The 23089-nt window shown below is 42.0% G+C and overlaps 1 protein-coding gene across 2 annotated transcripts; it reads right to left on the bottom strand.

Annotated features, from left to right (window-relative positions):
- Positions 1-370: 370 nt before the first annotated feature.
- On the bottom strand, positions 371-22223 carry txnrd2.2 (thioredoxin reductase 2, tandem duplicate 2). 2 transcript variants are annotated; one of them, XR_008393262.1, is made up of 18 exons: positions 22083-22223; positions 21071-21136; positions 20738-20794; positions 20457-20604; positions 18672-18746; positions 18234-18312; positions 18060-18122; positions 17766-17836; positions 12693-12712; positions 11928-12019; positions 10317-10491; positions 6523-6659; positions 5270-5365; positions 5073-5165; positions 4074-4145; positions 3899-3996; positions 3160-3378; positions 371-1583 (listed from the first exon to the last, which is right to left on the bottom strand). XR_008393262.1 is itself a non-coding variant. In XM_017452008.3 (17 exons), exons 1-17 carry the CDS (start codon positions 22165-22167, stop codon positions 3255-3257), a joined length of 1551 nt encoding a protein of 516 aa, XP_017307497.1. In that variant the 5' UTR covers positions 22168-22223; the 3' UTR covers positions 371-3254. The 2 variants fall into 2 exon arrangements, 1 of the variants encoding a protein (XP_017307497.1); XM_017452008.3 differs by having other exon boundaries at positions 371-3378.
- Between the last annotated feature and the right edge of the window lie 866 nt (positions 22224-23089).

The raw sequence follows: 23089 nt of genomic DNA, 5'->3' as shown, positions 1-23089 counted from the left end.
TCTCTCTCTCTCTCTCTCTCTCTCTCTCTCTCTCTCTCTCTCTCAGTGACACAAAAAACATACACAACTACACACAATAACATTACAGTTTCATACACACAAACACCATGCACAAATACACAGTGATGGTTAGTTAGAAAGCCACACAGTGTGTGTCACTAACACACACACACACACACACACACACACACACAAATATATAGAAATAAAAACACACAAGTACAGACATGCACAGAAATCACACAGACAGTTACAAACACAAAAACACACACAGACACATATCACCTCAGATTGACAGACGGACCCCTGTGAAGCTCTGACCTCACACACTCAGGAGGGGAAAAAGAGAAGACACACACACACCGCATCATTAATGAAACAGAGGCGCTGTTCGCACTCATCATTTATTACTTTACACATAAATTATACAGATACACAGCTTTAGATCAGATTAACCTCCGCCATTTACACACACGCAGAGTGGGGACGCCGGGGCACATCAGACCCGCCCTCTCCAACAAGGGCTTTTGGGGCAGGTCCTCATTAATCGACCCCCTGAGAAGCTCAACCCTGACCCCTCAGAGTGTGAGTGCGAGTGTGTGTGTGTGTGTATATATGTGTGTGTGTGTGTGTGTGTGTAGGGACAGGAACTGTCAGCCTGAAGGTTGTGTGAACTTAAGTGTGAACTTGGCATGTTCTGGTAATAAGTTACACAATATTTTGTGGTACTGAAATTTCTTTCTTCACATTTTTAGCCATGTTTAAGCCGCAAAAATCACTTATCGTTATGTTTTTAAATTTAATCGAGTGCAAGTACAAACAATATGAAGAGAAAGGAGAACACCAACACAGGACACGCGGTGCAACATCGCATCCCCCTTTTCTGGGCGTGACAACAATATTCTCCAACAACTTGCACCTTTCACATCCTCTGAGAAAAACGTCTCCATCTGCTCATTTTGGATTGTTGTCGCACTGATGTTCTTTTCTTGTGGAAAAACTGTCAAAAACCGCTACATTTTCCGTCCTCCTTTACACAAAAAAGCTGAGGGGGGCACTAATTTTTGCACCCAACTCCGTTAAGCCGGCTTGTGCGGCTAGTTTACTAGTTAGGTGTCGCTAGTCAGCGAGCTAGCTATCTGACTTACTGTCGTGTTCGGCGTCAGAAATGTAGCCGAGTGTAGCTAAATGAGCACGTGACCGCAAACAAACCGACAAACGAACGTTACGATGCGTAAAAGTAATGAAATATGATGACCCTAAAAAGTGTTTTCACACTCCGGAACTCCGGTCCCAGTCCTTCCATGTCCCCTATAGGTGTGTGTGTGTGTGTGTGTGTGTGTGTGTCGGATACAGCTATGCTGCTCTTATTGTTATTGGTAGTGTACCGGGGTCAGGGTTCTTCAGTCAGCACCCCCTGTTCCCTAAAACACATGAACGCAGGACCCCTCGCTCCCTCCTCAGGTCCAAATAAACCTGGTAGCGCTGCTCGTCTCGTCTTCGTCTCCGTAGCGGCCTGTCACACACACCCCGTGCCTCATTAATCAGAGAGCTGAGGCACATCAGACAAAAACAAACCTTCTCTGTTGAGGTAAAAAAAAAAATAAAAAATAAAAAAAAAATAATATTCACAGAAAACTTGCTTGGTGAAACAGAACGAGCCTCCCTACAACCTTTGAACCTCCGAGTGACGTTCTAACCGAAACGGAGCCTGTAACGTCGGGGGTAAAAGACGAGGTGAAGGTTTATATGTTAATGTGCTAAAGTTATATATCCAGGGTCAGCCTTTAGTTAGTCTGAACTAACAACAGATCGATTTCTTTCTAGCCAGCGATCTACAGCAGTACGAATAAAAGGTTAGGGATTTATAGTGGTCTGTAATGGTGGTTTTAATGGAATGAGTTGATCTTAATGGTTTCTGGTCATGATCCATCCATGAACGAAGGCCACGTTGGAGTCTGATGGGATTTAGGCAGTCCGTACGGGATTTAACGCGGATTGTTGATGCAACTTGCGGTGGTTTTTGTTGAATGTGCGTTGTGATGACATCACATGATGCCCCGCCAAAAATATCTATTTTTTTAATTAAATTGTATTATTATTATTATTATTATTATTATTATTATTATTATTATTATCCCATCCCTGATATTACGCCATTCCAAAATCTTGTTCCATGTGGGAGGAGGGCCCCTAGATAGGCAGCCTTTCTCCCTGATAACACCAATGGGAATTAAGAAACTAAAAATTCTAAACATTATCAAAAATACACAATTATTTGCAAGTATAATATATATCCTGGGTGGAATTTCAAAAGACAAAATAAAAGCCAAGCTTGCTAACAGCGTGAAGTAAAAGTCCACTCGTTAGCATGATGCACATGGTGGGTTTATCTAAGCTACGAACTGAAGATAGATTTAACTTTCACGCTGAACCGATCAGGCATCGTGCGGTAAAGACAGTCGGAAACGGAGGTGAATACTGGCCCCTTCAGGCGTACTGGGGTATTTATATAAACACCCTTCATCAGAGGTGATCATGTTGCTCCAGTCGTTCAGGCCGGGAGAGAAGGAGCATGTGTGTTTTCTCTGTGTGCTCTGAGGGGAAACCTCTGAAGTTTAAAGAAAAAAAGTGGTTTAAACAAGCTCTCTCTCGACCCGGGGTTTGACTGACGCGCTGCTCGCCCGGTGTTTGTCCGCTTCCCTGGGAACCGGGGTGTATCACCGTGGCGACGGACCGAGCCCATCCATCAGTGTCAGCTGCGGAGAATGACTAATGGACAGGAAGTACAGCCGGAGAAACAACAATATTCTGCGAATATGTTTTTAAAAACGCCGGCCCGCTCCGTTCTCCTGCGACTCTCGTTTCAACGAGCTGTAACGGGGCCTTGATCCTGATTTATGAGCCTGTTTTGCGGTTACTGCTGCTCCCCTAGAGTCTTACTGCGTTATCATGGAGCTAAAAAATAAAATAAAAACCAAACAAAATAAATAAATAAATAAATAAACGACTGATAAGCATCGGAGCGGTCCGTCTACAGGAACGTTTAAAAAAAAAAAAAAAAAAAAAAAAAAAAAAAAAAGAAGTCGACTGCCTAACACTGTGCTCTTTGAGACTAGAGAGGTCAAAAGGTCACGACAGGCCGCAGCCGAGACGAACCCGAAAACGAGAGGACGACGCTAAACGAGCATGACATCGCTTCCTTTCTTGGGTCCGTGTGTTCGGCGTATTTAAGGTAGGGAGGGGGTTTAACCTCAGCAGCCAGTCACCGTGGCGTCCAGACCGGAACGCTTGGTGATGTGGAGATTGGTGAGCTCCTCGGCGCACGTAGGGTGGATACCGACCGTATCGCGTAGCTGAGAGTACGTGAACCCGAACCTGCGAAGAAAACAAAACAAAACAACACAACCGGCGTAAAAAAAACCACAAAGTCTGGCGAAATGTGTCCAGAGTGTCCATGTTTAGCTTTATGCTAGTACGGTCTTAACCGATGAACTGATTAACTTCTGAAGATTTAGAGCTTTCACTTCACTGAAGAAGGAAAAAAAAATAAAAATAAAAAAAAAAAACACAACAGCAGCGATTGTTTGGCCATGAAATATCAGTAGAGAAAAGATTCTGGGTGAGATGGACTCGTAGCAAACAAATAACATACATCAGCCTTGTTTTAGCTGCTAGACATTTGGTGAGAGTGGCGTTAGGGCGTAATTACTAGAGAGAGAGAGAGAGAGAGAGAGAGAGAGAGAGAGAGAGAGAGAGAGAGAGAGAGAGAGAGAGAGAGAGAGAGAGAGAGAGAGAGAGAGAGCTCTCTCATCAAAGGCTGGACAGGCCACACCCACAAACCCCAAATGTCGCAGATGCTACACAAGACAACGGAAAGGAGGACGGAAACGCTCACTGGAAGCCGAGCGCAAAGCCTTGGGTCACTTCTCCAGCGTTGGGGCCGGTAAAGTGAAGCCCTAACACTCGCTGCGGTTCTTCCCGCTCACACACCACCTGACGGAACGATGGCAAAAGGTGTTATATACACGTACACACGGATGCACTTTGAATACAAATCTCCTAGTCCTCACCTTGATGTAGCACTGACTGGCGTCTCTCTCGGCTACGGAGAACTCCAGAGGTTTGTAAAAGGCGTGATACACCTGGCAACCAAAATAAGAATAATAAGAACTTTGGATATTAAAATGACCAAAAACACTGTTTAACGATGATGTGTTTTATTGTATACATTAGTGCCGATTCACTCTCCGACACGCCCCCGTAAGCCACAGACCGCGGTTAAACCAATCGCAATTAAGCTACCAAGTATAAATCTGATCAGATGATGCCAGAACTGTGTACAATCAACATACAGACGTTCACGTGACTACAATACAGTTCACTGTTTTTCATGAAGAAATACTGATTCATTAGTAGCAGCCATGTTGCCTTCGTCCTCTCTGACTGCTCTGTAAAAGAAAGAAAAAAAAATAAAAAAATTGACAAAAACCACGGCGTTCGCTTTCGAAACTCCACTGAGAGATCTGTTTTCCCAGACAGTCGTAGCAGTGGTGAAGATCAGCACAACGTAGGAATTTGTTACAACACCACAGCACAGACGGCGCATTGATCCCGCCTGGGTGTCATTCCAGACGTTTGTTTTCTGTTTGTTTTGGCACGCCTGACAGTTAACCATCATCCCACCTCTTCAGGCAGGACGTTTTTGGCCGTTTCTTTTTCTTCGCCACCTTCAAGGACGTTCTGCTCTCATAATGTGTTCCCCCCCCAATCCACCCCCACCTTCCCGCTCGAATCATCAATAAGAGAAAACCGCGTGCCGATGCAGGCAGCCCCGACGCAGACGCGCACCTGTCACGGCCGATCGCAGGCGGCGCTTTTGACTGGCGCCCGTCTGTCGTCGGGCTCAGCGCGCATCAATCAGAGCCTGTACTCAGCTGTCAGTCACTGGAGAAGGGTTCGGGATTCATTGATGCACAGGTGTGAGAGGGCTGGTGTGTGTAAGCATGCATGTACACACACACACACACACACACACACACACGCCAGGAAACGCACAACGTTTGTCGTACCTCTATATTGTCACTGCCGTATCTCCTCTCGGCCTCTTCTTCGGATAAACCGACACATCCGTACTCCAGAGGAGTGAACACTGTGGTGGGCACCTGACACACACACACACACACACACACACACACACACCATCACTGGGGTTATCACAGTATCTCCTACAGCGGCACAGATGCACTTGTTGCTTTGTTGAACTCACGTTGTCGTAGTTCATGAGCTGGTTGGAGTGACCGGCTAATCGCTGAGCCAGGAGTTTACCCGCTTTGATGGCCGTCGGGGTGAGCTCAGGACGACCCTGAAACACACACACACACACACACACACACGACTGATGCACCTGCATGAGCATATACTGATACATATACTGTATAAAGCTTATTGTGGAACAGCGACTAATAATCTGATGGATCCACTGGATTAAGGATACAGTGAAGATAAAAGTGAAAACTTTTATCGGACAAATCAAACACACTCCAAAAGTGCGTGTGCATACACACACACACTTCACTGTGCACCGGCTGCGTTATGGACGGATGTGCGGCTAAACGGTTTGATCAGAAAGAAGATCAGACATGCTCGGGAGACGGTTATCTCTGGAACATAATGTCAGTCATACTGCGGATTAGATAGATAGAGAGAGAGAGAGAGAGAGAGAGAGAGAGAGAGAGAGAGAGAGAGAGAGAGAGAGAGAGGGAGAGAGAGAGAGAGAGAGAGGGGAAAAGCTGCAGGCAAACACTCCAGCACTCTGACTTACACCGACACGTAGACAAAGACTGACTGACAGACAGATATTCAGAGACAGGCTGAGAGATAGAAAGAGACAGACAGACAGACGGAGACTGACAGAGAGCGTGAGAGAAAGATGAACAGACAGAATACAAGCCAGAGAAAGAGAGAGAGAAATCAGAAAGACAGAGAGAGACAGAGGGATGGGCAGACAGACAGGTAGAGACTGGCAGATAGACAAAGACAGACAGAGACAGACAGACAGACATAAAGAGATGGGAAAAAAGGAAAGAGCAGATTAGCTGGTGGTTGCATCAGTCTGTGAGACAGATAGACAGAAAGAAGTGTGTGTGTGTGTGTGTGTGTGTGTGTGTGTGTGTGTGTGTGTAGGCAGCTGGGCTGTAAAGCTTTTATTTCTGTAATGCCAGGTGTGTTTCATTTATTTAAAAAAAAAAGAAAAAAAAAACAAAGAAAAAAAAAAAAGTGAGCAGCACTGGCAGGCATGAAAGGAGAAAAACGCCGTCAGCTGTGAAGAGTGAAGCAGCCTGTGTGGTGTGTGTGTGTGGAGTGTGTGTGTGTGTGTGTACCAGTAATCACACAGGTGCTTGAGATGATTGACAGTTCGGATACAAGATCAGCCTGCGAGCTGTGTCAGAGATGTATTAAGGCGTGTGTGTGTGTGTGTGTGTGTGTGTGTGTGTGTGTGTGTGTGCGGGTCCTCAGTACCTGTGCGATGTCTCCGATGGCGTAAACATTAGGCACGGATGTTCGCTCATCATCAGCTACGATGATTTTGCCCGTGTTTGTGTTGAGCTCAACGCCGACGTGCTGCAAGTTCAGTGTTCCGCTTTCAGGAGCTCGACCTGCAATCAGAGCTTTACTGTAATTACACCTCACACACACTCGCTCACCTTACTTTTTTTTTTTTTTTTTTAAAAACACAAATATTACTATATTCAATGAATTTCTCAAATCAAAATCAATGAAGGAGGTGTGGCCAGTCATCCTGTACCAGTAAGTGGGCGTGGCCTTTGAGTCGGTCATTCACAGTATGCGTCCTCTGTAACGTTGCCGACAGTCTTCGTAGTCTCTGTACCCATCAACGACAGTGAAAGAGGCGTGGCCTCTGTACCTGTCAGTCACAGAAGTATGTGTGGCCTTCACGCTTTATGATGTTGTCAGTATGAGTGAAGGAGGCGTGGCCTCTGTATCCATCCAGTGATATGAAGGTGAAATGTTGTTTGATGGTATGTTTTGATAACCATTTTCTCATTCAAAATCTTTTCTTTGAACAAAACATCTGCACAGCTGGAATCATCAGTGTGTCTGTCTGTCTGCAGATTCACTAACGAGTAGACAAGCATGTGTATCCCATCAGCCACCTGGAGCCTATACTGTAATTCTTGTCACTTCCTGTCAGAAGGCTGAGGCATGCCTGTCGACGCTCCCCCCTCCCCCCTAAACAACAAAACACACGGCAAATCACAATAAACACAGTGTTAAGGCTACAGAACCCAGAGGTACAACACTGGTGCGATCAACCAAAATACACAACAAACTCCAGAACACTGACTTCCTGCTTAAACCCCAAGAACAACTTCCTCCAACTGAAACACACACACACACACAATGTCAAAGTAGGCAATATGGCCAAAGTCATATCACTCCGCATGGAATCACAGTGGCAGCAAAACAACATGAGGACTACATTTAAAACTCCCCACGCTACAGTAATCTACCACAACACGTACGACAGCAGCAGTTGTTACTCTAAACGTGAATCTCCCGCAGAAAAGACCAAAGCAAAAAGCACTGGATTGAATATTTTCTACTTTTCCTTTCTATTGTACTTCATGAGGAGAAAGCTCCGTCCCTCGAACACCGTCGATACGAAGAGAAGACCGTCGATACGGCGTTATCGTGATTTACAAGATCAGGCAAATTACCGTAAATACAATAAACAACTTAACGCAGAACAGATACTCATGTCGCTTCGCATTGTTTAAGATGCTAAAAGTCTGTAGAAAGTTTGGTGTACATAAGTAGAGCGAACAAATCTCTCTCTCTCTCACACACACTCACACACACACCTCCCCCGTGTCTGTGTGATAAGAGCTCGCAGTGAAAGGGTGCCTCTGTCTACAAGCGCAACAACAAAAAACCCCACACGAGAGCGAAACCGTGTCCTTGATTTCACACTGGAACGGACAGAACGGTAACATTCAGCGCGTTGGTGTTCCGTCTTTGTCCCGCAGCTCAGTCCTTCTTGCTGTGGGTCACGTATTGTGGCTTACACATTATTTTTATTATTAATCACCTTTTCCTGATTCGTATTTACCGTGGGTCATTTTTAGCTACTTCTTCCTTATACTGGGTCACGGTGGGTCCTTTTATTTATTCACCTCTGCGTTTATCTGAGGTTTTATCATTTTGTTATTAACTTCCGCATGGGCTCATTGATATCTGTAGTTCAGTCATGATATTTACCAAAAGCATTTCACAGCCAGTGCACACCCAAAAAAAACAAAAAAACAAAAACACCCCATAATGGGCTAAAACCCTAATACTGCAACATAAATAATAGCTAAACTTGTTTAAAAGCTGTTGCTGGTTGTGACACGCCGAACACAAATCCTAACCATGCTACTTTGTGTATTATATATGTATATATATATATATTTAAAAAAATAAAAAATAAAGGAGATTTAGGTCAGTATTGTTCAGGTAATGATGACCAGTATCAAACTGGCACATGTCAGAGAACAGTACAGAGAAAGTACAACTAAAAAAAAAAGCAAGCAAACAAACGTAATATTAGTTAAAAATGCCTGAACAGGCCGGGCTGTAAAACGGACAGAACGCCAGCGTGTATTATTGGCATGGGAGCAATAAGAGCTGAATGCTAGAGGAAATCTGCTCCTTCCTGCCCTCCATCAGACACCTGCGAAAGAGGAAGAGTGCAGCCAGGATAGAGAGGGGCGTCATCTCGGTCAGAAAATTCCACCGCTCAGAGTTAACACGGAATGCTTTTATATGTTTCCGGACAGACACAGACACACAGAGACAGAGAGAGACAGAGAGAGAAAAATAAAGAAAGAAAATCAGAGAGAGCAAAGTTGAAAATGCAGAGCGCTGCATGTACAGTGTTTTCATTTCAAACACAGACTAATAAAGACATCTGCTATGACCTCATCATTCTCTGTCTCGATGGGAGGCCAAAGCATCCTCATCATCATCATCATCGGCTTTCAGGGAAACATCGTTCAACTGCCAATAAATAAACTCCGAGCGGAACAGCAGAGAAAGACAATGTGGACACGGACTGTAAGGACACACGCTGAGGGATGAACAGAACACAGCAGAATAAAAGGAAAAGGAGGAAAAGGCCGGAGTGAGAGAGCAAAGCGGGGAATATGGCGACCCTCAGAGCCCTGCTGCATCCTGAGCCGGTGATGAACACGTCCCCTGATGATTCCTACTCACGCTTTATGATGTTGTTGTCAGATATGATACTCCTCAGTGTGCTGACGCTGCGGTTTGCTCTTTATGTTCGCATGCGAGATTTAAAAAAAAAAAAAAAAAAAAAAAAAAAAAAAAAAAAACACTACTAAATGTTGAAAGATTTTATTTAAGAACGATGGGTTGCACATGACTACAGGAGCAGAGCTAAACTCTCAGAGCGGCCAAAAATGACAAGACGCCTTTATTTCCCTTTTTTTTTTTTTTTTTTATACATACACACACATATATATATATATATATATATATATATATATATATATATATATGGAATGCATTTTTTGATTTTATTTTTACAGCCAGTAAAGTAAGATCGTGATAAAGTGACTACTACAAAGTGTGGGAAAGTAAAAACTTGCTTATTAGAAATATGACTTGAAGAATCATTTAGCATTTGATTCCGAGTCATTTTGATGATCCACACAGGTCATATATCACTTCTGCATTGATTTTATTCAGCATAGGCTATTTTTAGGATTTGATGAAGGCCATTCTTGCAGCTGCTGCCGTGTTTATCCGTTCAAATACGTCTTTTTGTTTCTTCTGCCATGGTTTTATTAAGCATAGGTCTAAAAATAGGTAATTTTTTTATTAGTTTCACCTTCTTTGTGCTTTGGTGTACATCCATTTTATTACTTCTCCAAATTATTATTATTTTTATTATTAATTTTAACTTTTTGTGTGTTCATCGTTTGACGTAGGATATTTTGGTTACTTCTCTTATTTATTTTTGGTATTACTTCCATGTTTATCCTTTGATGTAGTCACTATTACTTCCACCTTAATTTTATTTTGTTACTGTGATCCATTGACATTACTTCCGCCTTGTTTTGTTTTATATTATATTATATTATATTATATTATATTATATTATATTATATTATATTTGTCATTCCGCCTTGTTCATCCTTTTGACATTGGTCATTTTCACCATTAAAAAAGCGTGTAGCTTCACGTTGCTGGAATCACGTGCGGTATATAATCGTGAGATCTGTCCTCACCTACAGCCCACAGCACTGAGCTGAACGTGTCCTGATGTTCCTGCTGGCTCTGTGTATCGGTCCAGGTGACCTGTAGAAGTCCTGACGGAAGTTTCTCCACCTTCTTAGGAACGCAGCTCCAGCTGAAACGAGTTCCGTGAGCCTCCATGTGATCAGTCACCAAACGAGCCATTTGCTGCGGGAACCAGAGGAAAAGCATCAGCTAGGTTTTTTAAATATTCACCATTTAACCCCTTCATGCAAAACGTATTTAAAAAGCATATCCAGTCCCCCCCAGATTACATAAACCACCACGACATGTGAATCGTCATTAAACTGTCATTTCTATTAAAAGTAAATATTCCAATTTTAACCAAAAAATTTAATTAACATTGACATAATTATTCAAATATTCAATTCCATAATATTCAAATGCTGATCAAAATGTAAAAAAAAAAAAACAACAAAAAAACATATTTACAGTTCAGGACTGCTGAAAGAGGGGGGGGGGGGAAACAAATCTACTTAAAGAAAAAACTACTTTTAATTTTGTAGAACGTTTGCAAACATGTACCGCAGACTTCCTGCGCTGAGAATGACCAATCAGGATAATCACTTATGTTCATTTAAAGTCATTTAGAGATGATATTTACCTACAAATTACTATCTATAAGTGTGATCAATTACTCCATTTTTAATTAAAACAAATGTAAATTTTTTTATTTTTTTTTTAAATAATGAGTTTACAATGTTGACTATTTATTTTTTTTTTTTTTGAGTAATTTCGGACCAGGCCATCACCTCACACCTTCTATTACTTTCTAATAGTGATGGCAGTTTGATTATACGATGGCATTAGACTAAAACCAATAATTAGAGATTCTACAACCCAAAACAAGGACGTAAAACAGGTCTGGTCAAGTCCGGTATCCTGTTTTGATGCTGCCGAGGTGACTCACTACACAGAGCTGCTATGAATTGTGCACGTGTTATTTTCACAAGACGGCTTTTAAGCACGGACAGGTTTCATCCTCTGCAATTACGCTCTGGCCCAAATCTGCCAAACAGACGTGTACTGACATTATAACTTCCTGACAGACACAATAACAGCGAAATTCATCATCACGAGATGGAATCTAGTCAAATGATGATGACGTGTAAACATTTAAATTAAAATATGTGTAATTGTAGAACGGTGCAGGCTTTGCTTGTCTAGTTACATACACAGCTTTCAAAAAGAATATAAATACTGTCGTCTTTTATTTATTAACGAATAAACATGAAGCCACCCTGCTGTTGATTGTTTTTCCAACCACAGCGTGCCCTGAAGATGTTTTATTCCACGCAGAACACAGCAACCTGCCAACAATTTATATATATATATATATATATATTATATATATATACACACACACACACAATCTAAGTCTGTTGTACAAGTCCCTGTGAACGAGCCGTTACCATAGAAACGATAAGGTATACGAACGAGCGCATTATATAAACCTGCTGCTGACCAACACCTTGTGACCAATCAGAATTGAGAATTCAGAAGCACTTGGAGGGCGGGAAATACAACACGATATAAAAGGTGAAATTGTCTGTGTTCACGTGACTAAACAACGGCTGCAGTACCTGATCAAATCCGCGGAGGGCGATGCTACGCACCATCACGGTGGCGTCCAGTCCGACGCCGGTCAGAAAACCAGCGCACTCCAAAGCCACGTCTTCGCACCCCGGGCTCAGGAAAACACGACTAGTATCGGTCGCACACGGCCTCAAATAATTTCCCAACTTAGACTAAGACGGACCTTTACAACCCGAAGAACTATAAAACGAAACAAACAAACCAGCAATAAAACAAATAACTTCCTGCTTTTATACCAATCTTGACGATCGTTTCCTTACATCGTATTAAAAGACAGACGTTTCAAATATATTTTAAAACTTGAACGTCAGTATTTATAGATTTCCATACGCAGGTCACGTTGAGGTAAGCAGAGTCTTGGGGCGACTCGGTTTAATGTTCTGAATTTCATTTTTAAAAAAAGGATAGAAATATGACTCTACAGCTATGCAACTCTGCATTAAAACCGGCATTTAACATCATACACAGGCCCAGCGGATTAGAGTTATACAAAAATAAGATCCCAAACAGATTTTAAATCTGTTTAAGCTAAAAAAAAAAAAAATGTTAGCAATACTCAGATATTACATAATGAGTAAACACGTTTTATAAAAGTGGCAGCAGACTCGATGCAGTAAACAGCCACTTAAAATTAGATTTAAAATGAAAACCGGGTGCTAATGGGCTAATTAGCAGTTCGCACAGCCCTGATGTAGACTGCAGGGATGTTCAGGTATTATAACGTCGAGCAACACGGTGAGACTGAAGGATACAGCTGGCTCCGACGACGAGTCTGAAAGAAAAAGAAAAAAAATCACAGAAAAAAAATTACGTTTAGAGCCACAACGAGCGTTTCCATACGTTTTGCATATTATTACATGAACGTTGGCAGTGTGGAGACCATTCACTAATTCCTCTGTGCAGTTAACACTACTGATATACGGTGGTGTTGAATAGAGAGCGGTTCATAAATACGGAGCTCAGATTACAGTTACAGTTACTGAAAGATGAACGGTTCTGAGTAGAACCTCCCAAGTTTTCATCACCTCAGACTTGGGATTGGGGGGGCGGTTTCTATGGCAACACACATTTAACCATGGAAGCTGCCAAGTCGGAGCTTCAAGAAAATTCCATGGAGGTGAAGAAGAAGAAGAAGAAGAAGAAGAAGAAGAAGGTGAAGGAGAAGGTGAAGAAGAAGAAGAAGAAGAAGAAGAAGAAGAAGAAGAAGGTGGTGGTGGTGGTGAAGGAGGTGAAGAAGGTGAAGAAGAAGAAGAAGAAGAAGAAGGAGGAGGTGAAGGAGAAGAAGAAGAAGAAGAAGAAGAAGGAGGAGGTGAAGGAGAAGAAGAAGGAGATGAAGAAGAAGGTGAAGGAGAAGAAGGTGAAGAAGAAGAAGAAGGTGATGGAGAAGGAGAAGGTGAAGGAGACAAAGAAGAAGGTGAAGGAGGAGAAGGTGAAGAAGAAGAAGAAGGTGAAGAAGAAGAAGGTGAAGGAGAAGGTGAAGAAGAAGGTGAAGGAGAAGGTGAAGGAGAAGGTGAAGGAGACGAAGAAGAAGGTGAAGGAGAAGAAGGTGAAGGAGACGAAGAAGAAGGTGAAGGAGAAGAAGGTGAAGGAGAAGAAGATGAAGGAGAAGAAGATGAAGGAGAAGGTGAAGGAGAAGAAGGTGAAGAAGAAGAAGGTGAAGGAGAAGATGAAGAAGAAGAAGGTGAAGGAGAAGATGAAGAAGAAGAAGGTGAAGGAGAAGAAGGTGAAGAAGAAGGAGAAGGAGAAGGTGAAGGAGACGAAGAAGAAGGTGAAGGAGAAGAAGGTGAAGGAGAAGGTGAAGGAGAAGAAGAAGGTGAAGGAGAAGGTGAAGGTGAAGAAGAAGGTGGAGGTGAAGAAGAAGAAGAAGAAGAAGGTGAAGGAGAAGGTGAAGGAGAAGAAGAAGGTGAAGGAGAAGAAGGTGAAGGAGAAGGTGAAGGAGAAGAAGAAGGTGAAGGAGAAGGTGAAGGTGAAGAAGAAGGTGGAGGTGAAGAAGAAGAAGAAGAAGAAGGTGAAGGAGAAGGTGAAGAAGAAGGTGGAGGTGAAGAAGAAGGTGAAGAAGAAGAAGAAGAAGAAGAAGAAGAAGAAGAAGAAGAAGAAGAAGAAGAAGGTGAAGGAGAAGAAGAAGGTGAAGGTGAAGGTGAAGAAGAAGGTGGAGGTGAAGAAGAAGAAGGTGAAGGAGAAGAAGAAGAAGAAGGTGAAGGAGAAGGTGAAGGTGAAGAAGAAGGTGGAGGTGAAGAAGAAGAAGAAGAAGAAGAAGAAAGTGGAGGTGAAGAAGAAGGTGGAGGTGAAGAAGATGAAGGTGGAGGTGAAGAAGAAGAAGGTGAAGTTCGCATTCACCAAAAAGTTGGAAAAACCTGGTGGACAGAAAAATAATTCCTTTTCTCAGGGTAAAAAGTGACAGTTCTGAAAATTCTGTAAAACCGGGTTACAATTCATTGGCAGCGTTTCTGACGGAACGTCTGCTGGGTGTTTTAACTCGAAATAATAAAAATGATTTTACAAAAGGAGCAAAAAGTCAGATCAGCCTGAAGAACAGAAGATGAGGCGAGAACAGACGTCTAAATGTAAGATTTTAGAGGAACTGGATGTGTGTGTGTGTATGTGTGTGTGTGTGTGTGTGTGTATGTGTGTGTGTGTGTGGGGCAACACAGGTGAAAACGTGACGTTATGTTGTTAGTGTCTCAGCCCAGGCAAGGTTCTGCTGAGTGATTCCTGCATGCTATACACACACACACACACACACACACACACACACACACACACACACACACACACAGAGAGAGCCAACACCCCTCTACAGTTAGTGCACTTTTGTATCATGGCTTTGGGGGGATTTAGGAAGCAAATCCAGGCACTTCTCCCCTCCACTCACTGCACTGAAACACTCGGTGTGTATGACAGTAACCGCAGCCGTCCTCTCGTCCTGCGCGATCCCGGGATTACAACAGGAGACGACGCCGAGAGGAACCTGGACAGATCTCCTCCATAACGAACGTCGCTGTCTAAACAAAACGCTTTTCAACTGACGCAGATGAGGGAGAAACATCACTCCTGCGGCCTGACCCACATGAGCCTGGACCCGTTGCCAAGACAACAAAGCTCAAACTCTCTCAGTGGCAGATTACTGAACAAAAGCAAGATTTAAACAGCACATTTAGAAGCGCCAGATATATCTCTCTACACACAACCGGGTGCACGCGTCGTTCTACCCAGGATTAGTTAAACGACGAGAAGGACTGTTGGCGTGAACGCGACTGTATTCAAGTCACTTATTTATAACCTTCAGGAAGTGCTTTATCCTGACCAGGGCTGATGTGGATCTTGAGCCAATCACAGTAGGAGAGTTCACCGAGTCCACCATGAACACACACATTCACACGCTCAGTCACAGCTACGGGAAATTTACTGCAACGAGTCAGTCTCTCTCTCTCTCTCTCTCTCTCTCTCTCTCTCTGTATGATCGAGATCTCAAGCGTTGAAAGATCTGCTCTCTCCAGCCAAAACGACAATCTAGCTAAACTAATCCAGGTCTTAGGTGCACTCGGCGAACAGGGTTAAAACGTCAGGCCCTGAAGGATTTTGCGATCGCAGAAATTAAGGCAGAATTCGGAGGAGCTTGCGATTTCCCAACAAATAAATAAATAAATAAATAAATAAATAAATAAATAAATTGTAGGTTTTCCGCAGATCCGGGACGAGACGCATCGTGTGACGTCGTCACCCCCTTCGGTTCACGTGCGTCGAACACGAGTACGGCTAAACGGTCCCGTTTACCGACAAACGTCACTGCGAAAGACCGCGTGGAGCAATCCCGTGCCGTTGCGAATTCACCGATTCGGGTAGTTTTTCCGCAAAAAAAAACAAACAAAAACAACGCAAACTGCATCGCAGATTTTTTTTTTTTTTAAAGACGCAGCAAAATCGAATGTTTTTTTTTTGTCCGCAACAATCACAAAAAACAAACAAGCAAACAAAAAAAAAAACACCTCTAATCCTGTACGGACGGAAATGTTCCTGATGAATTAATCAGGATTTGTTAAATCGTGAATGAAGAATCCACCTGTAAAACACACGGCCCGAGAAAACAGGAAAACGCCAGGTGTGTTAATCTGTGAAGAGACGATGCGTCGGGATTATTTTAACGTAAATTGATCCATCTCGTGTTGTTTTCTGTGCGATTCTGAAAATGTGGCGATTTACACCATTTCCTCCCTCCCTCCCCTTTTGAACTCTTCATCCTCCCTCCGTCTCTCATTCCCTTCCTTCTACCGTCACCTTTCCTCACCCGCCCTTTTCCTTTACCTCCCTCTCCTCTGCCCTTTCATCCCTTTCCCCGTCCTTTTCTCGCTCCCTCTCGTGTGCGTGCCAGTCTTTACCCAGAATTCTGCCCGTCACTCAGCGACGCCCCGCCAGCATCGAGCCTCCAGCTGCACACCTGACAACTCGGTAACCAAACACACACACACACACACACACACACACACCAGCAGCTGTGTGAGGAGCGACAGGAAGCTCAAGCTACACTCACGGTTTTTTTTTTTTTTTTTTAATTTTATTCCACATAACGTTTCTACTGCCTATGAAACAGCACTTCAGCGCCGCATAGTGGGCGGGTCCTATTTAGTTTTTGTCCCGTTAGCGTTGCCGCGTTTACATAAAAGACCGGTTACACGATATACTATAGTTCCAGCTTAGGATACAGACACGCGAGGTCAATAACAGGCTACGACTGGAATATAAATATACCATAATTGGCATAATTTAAATAATAATAAGAAGAAGAAGAAGGAGAAGAAGAACATAAAGTCTGGTAATTCACTGTATAAAGACAGGACACAACACTCGTTTAACAACAACAACGGTATCGGGATTAAACGTAAAATCATCCTCCGAAGCTGCTGAAGTCAGTGCGCATGTAGGAACGTCCGAGCGATAACGAGAGCTCACCACCTCTTCCCTTCAACAATCCGGGTTCTTAAATGACTTCAGAACTGCAACGCGTTCAAAAATATTAATCTATACGAGCATCTGAACTGTTATCCGAAGAAATCGTCCAGGCCCTGGCGTCGGGTTTGAAAATTCTCCGATTTGAAGATATCGAGCGGGAGAATTCGGACCTCCGGTGACGCCTTGTTGATGAGAGAGATCAGACGAGGAGGTCCAGACTGGTCTGAGCTGAACAGGTAAGTCTACAGCGACCCAAACGACAGCGGACGACCACGTCGGGTTCCGCTCCTGTCGGCCAAGAGCAGGAATCTGAGGCAGGAATTATGGGGACAGATGATTTCACCTAAACTGGACAGCTGATGACTTGGGGGTGGGGGAATGGGACGCATCGATCGCCGCATGAAGGAGCGGGTGTACAGGTGTCCCTATTAAAGCGGACGATGAGCGTATAATCCAAACATCGTGAACACGCGGACGAGAAGCACCTCACGCGTGACGCCGCTCCGCATCGTTATATCCTCGGCGATTTATTTATGCGTCGGCAAACCAGACCCGTCAGTAACGTTACCATAGCGACAACATCTTAATAAATACTAAATCATTTCCCCAAGCTAGCTACCCAGCGTCACACGGACGTTCTTCACCTCGAAGTCTCCGAATACCACATCCTCTTCCTCCTCCACTAATGATTTGCACAACCGATGCGATCGGTGGAAAGGTCATTTAGTGACATCACAACCTGAGCTCCGCCCCTTGATCGGTTCCGAAGGGGAGATGAAATGTACGTTTTTGATCGTGTTAACAAATGTGGAGAGGAAAACCGAGGAGAAAGCCTACACGGACTCGTGCACTGTGAGGAACACTCGTCACGCACTCACGTTTTTCCCGGAGACTCTTTCAGCCAGAAGAGATCGTCGCTGGTGATGCCGTACTCTCTCGCTCCCGGGACCTGAAACACACCACGCTAATCTTCAGCCTGTCATCCGAACCTACTTTTTAAAAAAAAAAAATAATAATTTTCTTTCCATCACTGACAGGCTGAACAGAAGTAATTAAACTGAGACAGACAGACAGAGGGAGGGAGTTTTATCAACCGCTCTCCCACAAAAAAAAAAAAAAAAAAAAAAAAAAAACCATCAAGGTCAAACAACAACTCTCAAGCACACGCTCACATGCGTGGGGTATTTTGGACGCCCGCCGGTCGCGATCACTATGTTCCTGGCCGTCACAGTCGCCTGCACAAAAGAAAACCCCCCCCACCCCCGACACAGATTTGTAGCTTTAGCGGAGTCAAGGATTTAGGGAGGAACGTGATCGTTTTATCAGGAGACGTTGTTTCTACAGACCTCCTTCCCTCTGGCGTTTAATCCTCGGATGGTGTGCCGGTCCACCAGACTTCCTTTCATATTGAGATATTTCACTTTCCTGCTCAAACACACACACACACACACACACACGAAGTGTATATTTAAAACCCCGCACACAGTGTGACCCAAAAAGAACTGAAATAAATACCACAACATTATTCCTCCTGCAACATTATTCGTTCTTCTTCATCTCTAAACCTCCGCGTCACTTCATACACCGGGTAAAGCAGAAGAAGTACACACTCCGGGTCGTGCCGTTAGAGCGAAACAATCCACGACGGGATCGACGATGTGAAGCGAGTCACTTAACGCCGTGACGTTGACTCTTCCCTCCTTCTAACAGCGCGTCCTGACGGGTTTATTCCTCTTATACCACTGTTCCTGTGGGGAAGTATTTTAACTGTGTGTTGCACTCACTTGTCCTGCAGCTGAACTCGGTGACCCCAATTCAGAGATTTCACATAATTCTGCACAGATCCTGCCATGGTCGCCCTACAACACACACACAAAAAAATAAAAATAAAAAAAAAATAAAAATAAAAAATTGAGAAAGCTAAAGAAATTATACTAACAGGGTTAAAGTCTTAGATTGAAAATACAACAGTAAATTTTTAAAAAAAATTTTAAAGGACACAAAGAAAGATTAAAAAAAAAAGCATATTAATAAATTAATTAATAAACTTTTTAAAAGCATTAACTTTAAATTGAGTGAAGGATAAACTGATTTAAGTTAAAAAAAAAAATAATATATCATTCTTTATTTTTATTATTTATTTTCTCCACATTTTATAATAATAATTATTAAGCCATCAAAACTCTGGAGTAACACAGATGGAACTATGGGAATTATGTCGTGATAAAAAATCCAAAATAAATCCAAAGAATTTAGTATTTTCGCATCTTCAAAGTCGACGCCCATTTTGCCGAGAATTTCCAGGAATGTGTTCTCGGCGTTTTCTCGAGCGATTTCTGGAGGAATTTCCCCCCGAGATGCTTTTTAAACAGTATTAAAAGGAGTTCACACCGACGCCGGACTCTTATCACCTGCTTTTCGGAATATTTCCCTCCGAGTCGTACGTTTTAAAAAAAGATTATTTTGTAAATAAAATGTTAGTTTTCTAATGAAAGAAACGGATACGTCGGCGCGATTATATTTTTGTCTATGACACCGATTTCACACGTTCAATCACACACCTTCAGATCAAAAGCTTTTTAACATCGTGAGAAACGTTTCAGTCGAGCGTCTCTAAACTTTATAAAATAATAAAATATTCTAATTGGGCAGAGTGAGTGAAGTATTAATATATTTTTTTACCACTAGATGGTGCTAATGTGGACTATTTGATGATATCCATCATTAGGTTAGAGATTAGAGCAGGGGTGTCAAGCACGTGGCCCGATAAACACCACAGTCTGGACAAATACATAAATGTATGATCTGTGTTCTAAATCAATCGTCTTGTGGACTGTAGGGCTCAGTTTCATCAATTTCCAGAGTTTATTTTTGTGCGGAAAAACTGGTTGTTGGTAAATAAATGGTACATCTTTTAGCTGAACTCACGTTTGACGCATGAGAACCGAAGAGGGCTCTGACCAAACACCCTGACCTTTCGGTATGTTGGCGTCACATGACGCGTCTCGGCCCAAACGTGCGGCGATTTTTATAAACCACGAGCTCCTCTGAATATCGGAGACGACATTCTGGCTTCCGTGAACTACATGACGTAATTGTGGAGGTCACGCGGAGGCGCCATTCGCCGTGCGCCACGGTCGAAATGGCTTTGAAGTGCAATAATCTACTTCCTGTAGTTGTGGAAATTGTGAAGAGGTTTTAAACAGCGCCACCTGCGGTACTGGAGCACTGGTCGTCTCCGTATGAATTATTCTGAGGATTTCAGTTCAGAGGACGATGACTCTAAACGATCGACAAAGCCTGAAGATTAAGTCTGTGTTTGAATTTTAGTAAATATAACCTGTGATTAAAAAAAAAAAAAAAAAAAAAACGTTAAACACTCGAACCACCTCGGGTTCCTAGGAGAGCAGTCAGTAGCAGTTCTATCCAGTCGTATTAAAAAAAAATAAAAAAATCAACGTTAAGCAGAAACCCAAACCCGGATTTCTTGGTCCACACGGCAGAACAGAAGCTATTCTTTCCTAGCCGGTGTAGTAAACATCCCTCGGTTTAATCTGACGGAAACCCACCAGTCGTGAGACACAGGACCGGCGATCCGCCAGCCGTATTTCTTCGAGTCGTTTTTGAGCGCCGTGCCGAGCTGAGCGGCCTGGTGCATGAGCTTCTTAGGAATGCAGCCGACATTTACGCACGTTCCGCCGATACCCCATTTAGTACCTGAAACACACACACACACACACACACACACCACACACAAATGAAAAATCCCTAAAAAAAAATTAACAAAATAAAAAACCACCGCACATAATCTCTATAATCTCATAGAGCGAGGATTTAGGACGTGATATACCCCTCACTGAAGGTTCGACATAATCCAGAACAGCCACGTTCTGCCCCAACTGAGCCGCTGTGGAAAGAAAAGCCTAGGTTGAAGACACGATTCTCTGACACACACACACACACATAAATACGGACTTTTCTTGGATGTTATTTCTAAAATGTTCTGCATTACTGATAATTGCTGCTTTAAACATACACACAGAAACAGGAAGTTATTGATTATAAATGTGTGACGTGTGTACTTTAGTCTGTAAGAAGCACCGTGTAGGAACTGGACAATAAACCGAGACACGGAAACACAACACTCAGATATTTTACTAAATATACAGTCTCCTGTATATACCTTCTTTGGAACACGCCAAACCTCCAGATCCACCACCGATAACCACCAGGTCATAATCAAACGATCCTGTAAGTACAGAGGAGCGTTCAGTTACAATAAAAATTCACAGATTAACTAACGCTGATTCATCAAAAAAACTCCTGATATTAATTATTTTCCTTTAACAGCACATCCATGCAGTTTATTCCTCATGTAATAACACTACTACTACTACTACTAATAATGATAATAATAATAATAATAATAATAATAATAATAAGAAGAAGAAGAAGAAGAAGAAGAAGAAGAAGAAGAAGGAGTAGTAAATAATAACAATAATAAGTAAAAGGTTCAAATAATGCTCAATCTGTCTAGTTTTCTGGATGTTCTCTGAACGTTATCATACAGTGCTGTGAAAAAGTATTTGCCCCATCCTGATTTCTTTTGGTTTTTGTGCATCTCTCATACTAAAACATTTTAGATATTCAAACAAAATACAACATAAGGCAAAGACAACCTGAGTAAACACACTATACAGTTTTTTTTTTAAATTTATGTATTGAAACAACAAAAAAAAAAGTAGTTATCCAACACCTATCACCCATGTGGAAAACTAATTGCCCCCTTAAACTAACATGCATAGTAAATCATATATAGCGCCCTGCTTGAACAAAGACACCAGATACAAACATACACAAGCCCTTATTTCATACCCTACATAGTGCACTCAGGATGCTGAACCCCAAGTAGTAGCAATTATTTCACACTTTCTCTACTGCATACAGCTACTACAGACTGTTTAGTGGTCATTTAGGATCCAACCAAACAACAAACCCATTATAGCTCCCTGGTGGACATTTAGTGAACACTGCATAAAGTAAACAAGCACTACTTTTGACTTGGACAGGAAGAAGGAAAACAGCTCACACGGAATTCAGCGCTTTATACTTCCAAAATAGTCCACGTATCATCAACAGCACTGGCGAGAAAAATAACTACACATACCAGTACAACGTTTAAAAGAAGTATTTACCTGTAAAATGTCTTCTTGGCAACAGAAAAGCGAAGTGACAGAAAGGTTTCAGTCTGTGTTTGCCTCTGCACAAGGCGGCCGCCATGTTGTTATGCACAAGTGAAAGGACCCCCTGAGTGACAAGTGTGTCCTGCGAGGTGCCTGATACAAATTCCAACTTATAAATAAATACATAAATAAATACATATATAAATGAATAAATATTGATATTCGTTACAAACATAAGTCAAAATAGTGTCTTTTGAAATTAATGTAAAATATATATCACGTTATATGATGTTTTGAAAATCCGTTTTTAAAAAAAAAAAAAAAAAACATATTTTCTACCGTGTTGTAAAACCTTAAATTAACTTTCTATTTAAAAAAATTTACATATTCGCCAATTATTTCAGCTTTGCTTTTAAATCAACGATTTTTTTATTATTATTTTTTTGGATTGGCTGGTGCATACTCACAAGCAGTTTTCTGAATGGACGTTAAGAAGGCGGTTTTATCACCATAGCAATCTTGTTAAATGTTATTCTGTTAAGCAGAGCTGTCTTGGGTTTTTATGATTTATATTATCAAAATATATAATAATTTTTAAAAAAAAACACGGTTCGATTAACAACCAAAAATATACAAAAATTTATAAATGATTTCACCAAAAGTGTACATTATATCTTGCTTTATTGCATTATATCTTGTACATTTTGTTCTAATACTTCTTGGAGAAATGATATAAAAGTCACTCTAGTGTCAGTCCATTTTGTGGTGTATAAATATTAAACTGCGCATTTATATATATATATATATATATATATATATATATATATATATATATATATATATATATATATATATATATATATTTCGTATCTTAGCATGTTCAGCAACGTTTTTATCTCACGGACTTTTAATTCGAATTTTAACCAATCAGAAAGCAGAAAAGCAGAAGACGGGAAACTATTCACCAATCCCCGTACAGAAAGCGGGGCTTGTCTGAATACGGGTAGGCAATACATATA

The sequence above is a fragment of the Ictalurus punctatus genome, chromosome 22, assembly GCF_001660625.3.
Source record: "Ictalurus punctatus breed USDA103 chromosome 22, Coco_2.0, whole genome shotgun sequence".
In the NCBI taxonomy this organism is placed as follows: Eukaryota; Metazoa; Chordata; class Actinopteri; order Siluriformes; family Ictaluridae; genus Ictalurus; species Ictalurus punctatus.
This window is presented reverse-complemented; position numbering and strand designations above follow the sequence as displayed.

Excerpts from the sequence above, each read along its gene's own strand:
- txnrd2.2 (XM_017452008.3), bottom strand. The coding sequence starts at position 22,167 with ATGGCGGCCGCCTTGTGCAGAGGCAAACACAGACTGAAACCTTTCTGT. Across the intron at positions 20,795-21,070 it reads TTTGGCGTGTTCCAAAGAAG|CGGCTCAGTTGGGGCAGAAC; the intron begins GTATATACAGGA and ends TTCTTTCCACAG. Across the intron at positions 10,492-11,927 it reads CCCTCCGCGGATTTGATCAG|CAAATGGCTCGTTTGGTGAC; the intron begins GTACTGCAGCCG and ends TGGTTCCCGCAG.